The sequence below is a fragment of the Capra hircus genome, chromosome 17, assembly GCF_001704415.2.
Source record: "Capra hircus breed San Clemente chromosome 17, ASM170441v1, whole genome shotgun sequence".
Lineage (NCBI taxonomy): Eukaryota > Metazoa > Chordata > Mammalia > Artiodactyla > Bovidae > Capra > Capra hircus.
Window position 1 is genome coordinate 64,055,593 of NC_030824.1, and position 12,144 is coordinate 64,067,736.

Genomic DNA, 12,144 nt, shown 5'->3' on the forward strand with positions numbered 1-12,144 from the left:
CTTAGTACGAATAGAATGCAAGATTTCTAAACTTTAAAAAATAGATATGCAACAGGCAACAAAGGTTTACCATACAGCACAGGGAACTACAGTCAATGTCGTGTGAAAGCCTACAATGGAAAATAAATTCAAAAGTATATGTGCATATGTATGACTGAATCACACACAAAATAAAAGAATTCTACTTTTGAAAATTAGTGATGCTTATCTTTTGGCCAGTTTTTCTAAATGTCCTATGGACATCTAATAAGAATGCATGAGATACAAAATTTTAAATGTATCTAATGGCACCCCACTCCAGTACTCTCGCCTGGAAAATCCCATGGACGGAGGAGCCTGGTGGGCTGCGGTCCTTGGGGTCGCTGAGAGTCGGACACGACTGAGCGACTTCACTTTCACTCTCCACTTTCCTGCATTGGAGAAGGAAATGGCGACCCACTCCAGTGTTGTTGCCTGGAGAATCCCAGGGACGGGGGAGCCTGGTGGGCTGCCGTCTATGGGGTCGCACAGAGTCGGACACGACTGAAGTGACTTAGTAGTAGTAGTAGTGTAGGATATAAGATTCACATAAATTATTTAAAAAAAAAATAAAAAGAACAGCCTTTTCTCCAAATGTCAGTGAGACAAAAAGATGAATTTAGACCCTTATCTTACTCTTTCACACCATACAGAAATTAACTCAAAATAGATCATAGGGCTAAATATAAAAACTATAAAATGTCTTGAACACAGGATGCAAATATTCTAAAATTAGATTGTGGTAATGCTTGTACAACTCTGAAAACTTACTAAAAATCACTGAACTATATACACTTAAAACAAGTGAACTGTATGGTACGTAACTTATACTTCAATAAAGACGCTTAAAATCAAGTCACCTCTAAAGAAACTGCCAGCCAATGCAGGAGACGTAAAAGACACAGGTTCCATCCCTGGGGGAAGAGCTCCTGGAGAAGGAAATGGCAACCCGCTCCAGTATTCTTGCCTGAAGAATCCCATGGACAGAGGGGCCTGGTGGGCTACAGTCCATAGGTCACAAAGAATCAGACACAACTGAAGCAACTTAGCATGCACGCAATCACACACACCTCTAAAAGCGGCAATGACAAAATTATAAGATAAGGCTGGAATATGATGATTTTAGCTATCTAAAATTACAAACATTGTACTTAATGTGCCACACACTATTTTAAGTGCTTTATAAGGGCTTCCCTGGTAGCTCAGTCCGAAAAGAAATCTACCTGCAGTGCAGGAGATTCAGGTTCGATCCCTGGGTCGGAAAGATCCCCTGGAGAAGGAAATGGCAAACCACTCCATTATCCCTGCCTGGAAAATCCCATGGGCAGAGGAGCCTGGTGGGCTGCAGTTCATGGGGCTGCAAACAGTCGAGCACAACTGAGTGAGTATTTACTCATTTAACTCTTGCTATAATATAGTTTCCCCTTTGCAGAGCTGGGGGAACGAAGGCACAAAGGTTAAAAAAACTTGCTCAAGATCACGACAAGGGGTTAAGATAGCTTTTTTTTTTCTCTTTACACAAATATCTTTAACATTACTATTCAGTCGCTCGGTCATGTTCCATTCTTTGATACCCCATGAACTTCAACCTACCTGGCTTCTTTGTGTGTGGAATTCTCCAGGCAAGAATACTGCAGTGGGTAGCCATTCCCTTCTCCATGGGATCTTCCCAACCCAGGGAGCAAACCTGAGTCTCCTGCATTATAACCAGATTCTTTAGGTCTGAGCCACCAGGGAAACCCTGTTCCATTATTATGCATTTGTAAAGGAGAGTAACGGACATTATGGGTTGCCTATCCAGCATCCATTCACACTTTGAATGTTTTACCCAGATCTTTATTTGTGTATCCATCCATCCCCAAACAGCCCAAATACTTTAGAGGAAACTGACTGATCTCTTAGGTAAACCAGTTGGCCATGGTTTGCTTAAGCCAATCAGCACATTCCAATGGCTACAGGCACTGCTTCAGTGGTCCAATCAGGGCTCTTGTTCAGAACGTTAGGACAGGTGCTCCCTCCCCAGCGACCTGAACAAGAATCCTATGGCCCCAAGGACCACTAGCAACCATCCTACCAGCATGAGGGGAACAGCAACGGATTAAAACTGACATCACAGAAAGGGGAAGAGCAACAGAAAGAAACTGTTGCTCTTTAATATTACTGTTACTATATAACTTTCCCTACCTTTAGACTGCAGATAAATGAGCCTATAAATCCTTTTTATTGTATTTAAACCAGTTTGAGTCTTCTGTTACAACATGAAGTACAAACTAATATGGAGGAGAAGCCCATTAACAACCATGTTTCTATTAGAATAGATTTCTCTTAACCCTTAAATTAGTTTCAGGTATTAAGGAGGAAATAATTCTAGATATGCACATCAAGACAGAAACACAATGCATAATTACCTTTCTAATAAAGTTTCAGATAAAAGTTTGAAAAGAAACTGCCTGCAATTTCATGTGTCCCACAAAGTATTTTTTAATATTTTATTTTGATATTTTAAATGTTTTTTAATCTAGATCTCCAGTTCTTGAAAAATCAAAAGGTTCACACATCACTGGGCTCATGTTACTGCAGGACAACAATCAGCTAACACGGAACAGTAGCTGCCCTACAAGTATACCCTTCGCACAGAATCAATACAAATGAAGGCTCTGTAGAATCTGCCCAGCTACTATATGTATCAAGAGTTTGCAGCATTAATATTTTACAGAACCTGTATCAAATGCCACATAATGAGTAATAAAGAACTATATTCCACCTTCTAAGCTTTAATTTTTTTTTTTTTTGGCCACACTCACCACACAGTTTGCAGGACCTTAGTTCCCTAACCAGTGATTGAACCCAAGTCATGGCAAGAAAGTGCTGAGTCCTAACCACTGAACTGCCTAGGAAATCCTGAAGCTTTAACATTTAAATAAAATGGTACAGTTAATTGAAAAGAAAAAAAAAAATTTCATGAAAATGTGTATTTGTCACCAGCCCATGAAAAACATCATTCTTAAATTAAATAGCACTGACTACCTATAAACACTTGGTGGAAGCCTTAAACTCAGCTGCAAGTTCCAGAAAAATGCCAAAACATTAACTATTCTGGGTCCAAAAGTTTGACAAATTACTTTAGCATACAGATGGAGACAAAATAAAATGTTTTTAAATTGTGACAAGAAAAATGTAAAACCACAAGTTTGAAACACTTGAATACACAGGTGTACTGTTAATCAAAAATTACCTACAAAGATTCTCAAAAGACATTACAAAAAGGGTGGCAAATTTCAAAGAAATCTTTAATAGCGTAAGGTCAAGCTCACTAGCAAAGTTGGGCCCAACACTCTGTAGCAACCTCAGGGATTATACAGCTCTACCACCTCTCTGGACAACTCTCATGGAGGGGAGGTTGTTTAATTTTAACAGTACAAACTTCATGGTTTAAAGTAACTAACATGTAATTAATTAGAAAGAATGGGTAGAATATAATCTATTTTTAATAAAATGTCTGAAAAATAGGAAAAAGTTACAAAAGCTATATAAACTTACTAAGAAAAACTCCAGTGAAGGAAGGATAAAGGAGGCGCTTGCATAAGGATTCAGTGATACTGGCAACATGCTGATTCTTTAGGTTAGATGGAAGTTTCATGGGGCTTATAGTTATAATATTCATTACTTATACATTTTAGACATTCTTTTGTCTGTATGCTATTTTTCACAACTTAAAAATTCTTAATCCAACAAACTGTAAAAAAAAACAAACAAAAAAAAGCTAATCATCAACCTTCTACATCTACATTCTGATTGAAAACACTAACTAAACCTGAAAAATTTATATTACTTTTTAGGTCTTTTCTAAGCAGTTTTTTGAAAGCTACTTGAATAAGAAGAAATGAAACGTGAACAAAGTTTCACTACTCACCTTTAGCACGACCACTGTCCTTAGGTTGGGGAAAGCTATACCTATGCTATAGATATCTGTTCAGCAAAGCAAACAACTCTACATCAACTCAAGAAACAGGTGTATTCCTAGAAGGGTCGTCATTCTAAGAATCACCAATCTGCTTCACCTGCCAGGCTCTCAGTTTCCTCATCTATAAAATAAGCTCCATGTGTTAAAGATTTGATGAGCAAAGAATTTAAAAACACTTGTAAAGCACCTGGCCCATTGCCTGCTGCTGCTGCTGCTGCTAAGTAGCTTCAGTCATGTCCAACTCTGTGCGACCCCAGAGACGGCAGCCCACCAGGCTCCCCTGTCCCTGGGATTCTCCAGGCAAGAACACTGGAGTGGGTTGCCATTTCCTTCTCCAATGAATGAAAAGTGAAAGTGAAGCCGCTCAATCGTGTCCAACTTTTCGCGACCGCATGGACTGCAGCCTTCCAGGCTCCTCTGTCCATGGGATTTGCCAGGCAAGAGTACTGGAGTGGGTTGCCATTAACTTCTCCGGGCCCACTGCCTAGCTGGTGCTAAACTGCACTAACTTTTTTTTTTTATCACACCTGTTATTAGTTAATACAACTTCCTTCTTTGAGTAGAATTGAGACAAAGGCTGATAACCATCAATTAGAAAATATTAAGTGTAGCAGTCCTAACAACACTGAAATGGACTAGCTTACCAGATTCCTAACATTTTCAGTTTCCAAGATTTTCAAAAGACTGGCCAAGACCCCTGATAGCCGGGTAGGAGCATGAAAAGTCTTGTAAGGAAGAACAGAAGAAAAGAACTAATCTAATCCTTTCAGCAACTTTCTCTGCTGTACATGAGAAGAGAATGGTGGTGAAGAGCAGGTGTAATTGAACAGATTTTCCCCTCTCCTTTTACCCAGACACCTGTTGCCCCACAGACAGCTATGAAAGACTTAACCAATCACCTTAAAATCCATACCCAGGTCTAGAATTCTAGGCAGCATATAAACTATCACTACAGAATTTGGATTTTCCTTAACGATAAAATACAAGTTACTCATATTTGGTCATCCACCTCCACAGAGGAGTTGGAATCCTCTGCCAGAAGAATCTGGTGTTACACACACACACAATTAATGATGGACTATATTACTACCGCAGATTTTTCTTTAACATCCAAGAAACATAAGGTTTAGAAAAAGAAAAATAGGAAAATTGACAAGCAACTTTCAAATCTATCTTGAGATAAAGGAATACATCAATTTGCCATTTATCTTCCTCAGATTCACAAACTGTGAAAGTCCACATACATGCAAGATTCTCAAAATGTTTTTAACCGCTGAAACTGGATAATAGACACCAGAGCTTATTACACTGTTCTATTTTGTGTACATCTCAGTATTTCCACAATATACCTACTTTAAAGTGTGCATGTGTATGTCTTTGCATATAAACTCCCAATACAACAAACTGCTAGAGAAATACTCTATTGTTCAAAATTTTCATATTCCATAGGTAAGTGAATTTCATCTAGCTACTTTCTCATTCTAGAAACTGTACCACAGGTAACCAATCTATTAGTAAAGGTCTAGGGAAGGAAATAATTAACTGCCCTGAATAAAACAAGCCTAACCTTGAAAAAATAGAGGCAAAAGGGAAAGGGGCTAAACAGTTATTCAACTACTGCACATGCATATTTCTTCCCTTCTATTATCTTGTAACACAGGTGAGTAGGTGGAAGGAGGAGAAATATCAAAGCCAAATTTATCGTACATTGACAGGCAACAGCTTGAAATAAAGAAATCTAAAAAGTCCCCATTAGAAATGAAAACTATTTCTATGACTACAAGAAAAGGGAAGTATGGCATATCCACCTTTTATAAATAACATTCGTGGCTCATAGTAGTATAACCAGCAACTTCCAATGTCCAAACATCCTTTGCTGATAGACATGAATTCACAAGAGAAATAAAAATCATACTACTTCTGCCGCAATCCTCTTTTTAAACTGCCATTCAATTTGCAAAAGATGTAACCCTAAATTTCATTCCAAAATTTGACTTTTGTTCCTAATGTCTAAAAATAAAACTAATCGAAATTAAATATAAATGCTAACTTTGCAGCAAATTAATCTTTCATCAGCCCTGTGAACAAGAATTTTCTGTTCAAAATTTAAGGCAAAACATAACTTACTCAAAAAGGAGTAGGTAGAACTACACTTTACATTATTTCTCAACTCCAAAAAAAGGGCACAAGAACTTATTTAAAATGTCAAAGATAAATGCACACTTAGATATACATCCCAAGGGGAGAAAAAAAAAATTATAGAATAAAACTCCTCCATTGGAGTCCTCCATAATACTTCCATGGTAACAATTATTTTCTTAGGACCAAAGGATCTGCTCACTTTCACAAAACCTGGAGGGTGTAAGTTTACATAATTCCCCTTAAGCTGAAAATATCAGAAAGCGATTGACTTAGGTCAGCAGAATTCTGTTTCTATCACCAGCCTGAATGAAGCACATGGCTTCAGCTCTAACGTCTTGCTCTCCAACCCACTGAGAAGATAACACTGGTAAAATAGAGATCTACTTACCAGGTTAAAGACAGTTTCCACAATGTCCCTATTGGATACTTCTCCAACTTCAACCAAGCCTGTCAGCACGGCAAATTTCATTCTGATACCCCTGATGGGGAGTCCTGGTGTCAGGGACAAGGCACCCCCTTCGGGAGGGGCTTCTCCTCCTTTCCCTCCACCTCCCCAGGCATCACCTGTTGGTGGCGGGGATGGGACAGTATTGTCGTCACTGGCCATGGCGAGTTCACGGGAAAGGACAACTCAAGAGTCACGCCGGGACCCAGTCGCCGCGCTAGTAATAAGCACACGGACGCCACGCAAAACGGAAAGGGTCACTCTTCCGAGCTGTGGAGAAACCCCAAGAGCAGTTGGTGTGGAAAGTCCTTGGCGTCGCCCTGCTGATTCTGGAGAATGTTTGTCCAATCTCTCTCCCGGAGGCTGACAATAACGCCAAACCCTATTGGAAGATCAGATCGATGTTAAAGGGGCTCGGTTTTGTTGTAGGGTTTTCGGGGAGCGAGGGGAGTAGTTGCTGTCCGTCAAGTCAGTTCCTACCAGCACCCCGCCGCCAGCCACCCGCTTGCCCGCGGCTCGAGGCGCGGGGTCCCGAGCGCAGGCGGGAGCCGGAGGCCCGGGACCAGGCTCCCTCCTCCCCCACACCCTCGCAGGTTCCAGGCGCAGGGCACCCTCTCCTCACAGGTGCACGGGAAGAGACCTGTCGCCGGGAAAGGGGGGGCTGCAGGAAAGCAGGGGTCCCAAAGCCCCCCTGGAGGTGGGAAGTTCCCCTCACCCAGACACTCCGGGCTCGTCCTCGCCCCCCGCCCGGCTGCCGCGAGACGGAGGTGGCGGCGGATCCGGGGCAGGAAAGGGCGGGGGAAGGGGGCGGTGATGACTCTCAACGCTCGGCCCAGGGGGAGGAGTGGAGCACCTCGCGGGCACCTGAGGTTCGTCGGGGAGAGGCGGGAAGGTGTGCAGTGGCCAGGAGGGAGGGGGAGGCCCGGCGGCTACGGCGAGGAGAGGAGGGAGGAGAGAGAGGTCAGCGCACCTGGTCGCAGCCTCCAAGTTTCCCTAGTCTGCTCCCCGGGAGTCCGAGGCTGCACAGAACTCCATCGCTTCCTGGCCCGCCCCACCCCGGCGCTCAGCCTTTGCAAAAACAGCCGCTGCCGGCGCTACGGGCGCGGCTGCGGAGGCCGCCGCGGGCGGTGAGGATGCTACTGCCACAGCTCGCCCCACCACCGCTGGCGCGGCTGTCCCTGAGCCCGCTGAAGCTGCTCCCCGCCGCCATGACAGCGCCGAGGGCGGCCGGGCGCGGCGTGCGCGTGCGCGAGCGCGCGGGGCGGTGGGGCGGGCGCGACGGCGGAGGCGACCGCGCGGCGGGGTGGGGAAGCGAGGGCGGCCCCCGGGGCCCGGCGGGGCGGGGGCGCCGCGCGCGGGCTGGCTCCGGGACCGCCTGCGAGGACGGGCGGGCGCGCCACGCAGGTAGCCGCAGGTGTCTCCTTAGGCCGGCCAGAAAAGCCCTTTCTTTGCAGGAGCCCACTCTTCCCCCGCCTTCCACTCCCAGATCTGTGAAGGTGCTTTGGCGAGTGCCCAGGCGGCGATTCTTAGGCTCCTTCTGTTATTAAGTTACCGTAGGATCTCCCGGCGCGGAGGGAACACGCCCCTCGTTGCCAAGGTGTCTTCTTGGACTCGGAGAAGGACACCTGAGGGACCGCTACGAGCCAGAGAGGTGGCAGCGCCGGAGCCAGCAAGGCTGCTGCCCTTGTCTAAGGGGAGCACAGAGTCCCCACCTCTGACAGCTTTCAGCTGCTGCCCGCCCGCCGCGCTCGGCCAAGACTCGGGAAGAGATTACCACTGGGATGCTCTGACAGCTGCCACCTTCCCCTCGGAAGGGAGTGTAGGGCGGCAAGATCATTTGCACGAGGAACGGGGAGGATTCCTTGCAGCTGCCGCCCCACCGAACCTCTCCCACATTCTAAGGAAGGGAGGGTTCCTGAGACAGCTGCTCTAAACAGCGTGGAGGCGGGTTCATTCTGCCTGTAGGTCTCTGAAGGGTGTTTTCCTCTCGGGATTTTCCAATGTGAAAGTTAGTTTCGCCTCATTCTCAGATTAGTTTATGAGATCAAGTATATTAGGATTAGAAACAACTCAGATCATCTGTGTCCTTCCCCCCTGCCCCCCATCAACAGTGAAGTGTTCTTCCTGACGCGTTGGTGAAGTCGCTCAGTCGTGTCCGGCTCTTTGTGACCCCATAGATTGTAGCCTACCAGGCTCCTCCGTCCATGGGATTTTCCAGGCAAGAGTACTGGAGTGGGTTGCCATTTCCTTCTCCAGAGGATCTTCCCAACCCAGGGATCGAACCCGGCTCTCCCACATTGTAGGCAGACGCTTTACCGTCTGAGCCACCAGGGACGCATTTGTGGAAAATAAACACACATTAGAGAAGAACGTGGCATTTCACCCTTAGGGTACTTACTATTAGAAGCCTTAAGACCTTATATATATATATATATATATAATGTTTAAAATACTAGGAGTCAAAAGTGAAACAAAAGTGGTGTCAAAGGAAGTACTACGGAGGAATCAGGAGAAAAATTATATTGGCTTGAGAGAGGAAATAGTTTCCTACAAAAAGGGTTATTTGAGATGGGCTTGAAAAATGAATTTGATTTCAACCATCACATGGAAATTTAGAAAGGAGGGGAGCAACATGAGAAAAGACCAGAAGCACAGGAGTGTCTTGGTTTTAAAGGTTTACACCTTTTTAAAACACTAAAGTGAATTCAGCTGTTCCACAGCTCATGGTTGCAAATGTTTATTTTCTATAAATGGGTTTAATATTCCAAAGATGAGGCAGACAGTTTTCTCATGATCTGAAATGATGACTTGTGCACGACTAGGTTAAGAGGCAGTTATCAAGAATTTGCTATTCCTGAAAACTTCTAACACCTCAGGTTTACATTTTAAATCCTTAAGTGAATAAATCTGGAGGAGAAGTGGGTGTGCCAGCAGGACAGAGAGACATCTTTCACTTCACTGTTAACACCTGTGGAAGGAGGCAAGGCGGCATTTAAACCATGAAAGTCTTCTCATAGCATTTGCTCCCTCCGATTTGGGCAGAGTCTAATCTTGAGTACTTAAATATCTGGCCTATAAATAGAGTATTTGTAAGAATAAATGCCCTCATTGAGAAGAAGCAGATGATGCTGCATGCCCTAAACACAGTGTGATTGTTTCAACAGAAACGAAACTAAAGCAAGCATTTGAATTTATATATCACATCATCATCAGCGTTAGTTGCTCAGTCATGTCCAGCTCTTTGTGACTCCAGGGACTATAGCCCACCAGGCTCGTCGGTCCATGGGATTTCCTAGGCAAAAATCCTGGACTGGATTGCTGTTTCCTTCTTCAGGAGATTTCCCTGACCCAGGGATCGAACCCAGGGTAATCTGCATTACAGGCAGATTATTTACTGTCTGAGCCACCAGGGAAGCCCAAATGTATCACATAAAGAAAGATAAAAGCAAAATGTTTTAAGATGAAAGGGAAAACAGATCATCACAAGTCTTGTTTAGCAGAGAGGAAAAAAGGTATTGAAATTCTGAGGGGCAAATACACCCAAATTTGGAGAATAAAGATGAAAAAATTTGCTTTTAAAACAAGAGGGAAAGGAAGGAATGGGGAAAAAAAAAAAGACTACCTTCTGTAAAGCCAAACTTAAACTTTTCATCACCATCTAACATATATCTCTCTCTAGCATCACCACCTTCACAGAATTAAGGGCTAAGGGTTTTCATAATTTTACTTGCCTTCAGTGTACATTGAAGTCATAGCAAAGAAGAAAAAAAGCAGTGGATTTAGAACAAGAGGCCTTGTGCATAACTCAGACTGAAGCAAAGAGAATGTAATTCCAAGGTAAAATTAAAAAGACTTGATCTATAAGCCTTCACTATATGCAAAGAAAAGAAAATTTTGATAATAAAAATAGGATGGAATTTTTCTTTGTTTCTACCAGAAAGTACACCCAGTCCACTATAACTCCTTGGCATTTTGCTAATTAGATTATAATTTAGGGAAAAGGTACCATTTACATGACTTACTACACACCTAAATGTGTATTGCTGGATTTGTAGTTTTCTTCAAATTATTATTCAGTGTAACTTACATCACAGGCTGGAAATTCATGGCCTTGGCTTGCAGCACCCTCCTCATGAGAAAGGCACGCATTGCTTTTACTATTCGTTAAATCTTACAAATGTTAAGGAAAACTTGGAGTGACATCTTTATTGGGCTTTAGCCCCTTGGAACAATTGCAATTTAAGAGGAAAAGACATTTGCCTACCCTTATAGTTGGAAACTCAAATATTTAAGATTAAAAATTTATGCAATTATTCAACATCTAGAAGTTCAAAATGATCCATATCAAGTTAATTACATTGGGAGCATTTTAAAATTCTTGTTTTCCTTGTGTATGTCACACAGGGATAGAGACTTTGAAAAGGGCAAGTATGCTAGCCAAGACATACATTTTAAGGCATTAAATATTAATGAAGTATTTAGCGTAGTTGATATAGACATACACCAGATTGGTTGATTTGTCTCTTTTATTTTCCCATGTCAATTTTGTTCTTAAATAGTGTATAAATAGGTTGCCTGTTTACAGTGTTCTCTTACAATGAGAGCTAAAGTAGCTCTCAAAATGTATCCCTCTTACAATGAGAGATAATTGCAAGATAGTAATTGTCATGAGACTGCAATGAAATGTACCACCACCCTACTCCCCCCTCCTTTGCAATCTGTATAAGTGCATATCCCTGGAGTGACTCTTGGCACTGTTCCCTCACTTCTGAATTGCTTATCTAGGTGAGGTCTCTGAGAAGCCAGTGTGTCCCCTGAAAGTGGTAGGTTACCATTTCAGCCACCAAGATATAAGTGATGGTTCATATAGGTAATGAGACCAACAGGAGATTGTTTCCAAGCAGACAGGAGAGCTAATTCCTTTTTCCAGCCCTCATTCTCTGGGGTTTGAACTTTGAAATGCTTGCTAATATTCGATCCCCTGGAGAAGGGAATGGCTACCCACTCCTGTATTCTTGCCTGGAGAATTCCATGGACAAAGGAACCTGGCGGGCTACAGTCCATGGGATCACAACGAATTGGATGCGACTGAGTGGCTAACACTTTCACTTTTCACTTTCACTCCACAAGGTGACTTCTGTCATACAGAGGCACACTTAGAGTATTCCGTCGTGGAACCCAAGCCACATGGAGAAACTGGAGAACAATCAAAGGCTTTCAGTCAGTAGCCCCAGCTGAGTTCCCAGCCATCAGACAACATCTGTCCTCCACGAGAGTGAGCCATTGTGGATACTCCGGCCAGGTTGAGCCTTCAGAAGACTGCAGCCCTACCACGTGATATAAATTGCACTGTTGGGTCTAGTTAACCCACATAGGAATTGTAAGAAGTTATAAATACTTGTTGAATAACGCCACTGAATTTTGGAATTTTTTGTTATATGGCAATAGATAGAAAACTAAAATATCAGATAAAACAGATTATTTAACTTTGGATTACTCTCCCTAACCATGTTACTTTTGTTGGTCCAGTGTATAAACTTTAAAAAATATTCCAGCCTGGTCATAGCTATGCTAT

The 12,144-nt window shown here is 43.1% G+C and overlaps 1 protein-coding gene across 1 annotated transcript in view; it reads right to left on the minus strand.

The window, feature by feature from the left end:
* LRBA (LPS responsive beige-like anchor protein) overlaps nt 1-7,789 on the minus strand; it is a 747,979-nt gene extending 740,190 nt beyond the window's left edge. Inside the window, exons 1-2 of the mRNA XM_018061590.1 lie at nt 7,540-7,789; nt 6,513-6,951 (exon numbers count right to left, since the gene is read on the minus strand). Of these exons, the coding sequence (XP_017917079.1) occupies nt 6,513-6,731 (219 nt within the window). The 5' untranslated portion in view covers nt 6,732-6,951; nt 7,540-7,789. The remainder of the gene's footprint in view (nt 1-6,512; nt 6,952-7,539) is intronic.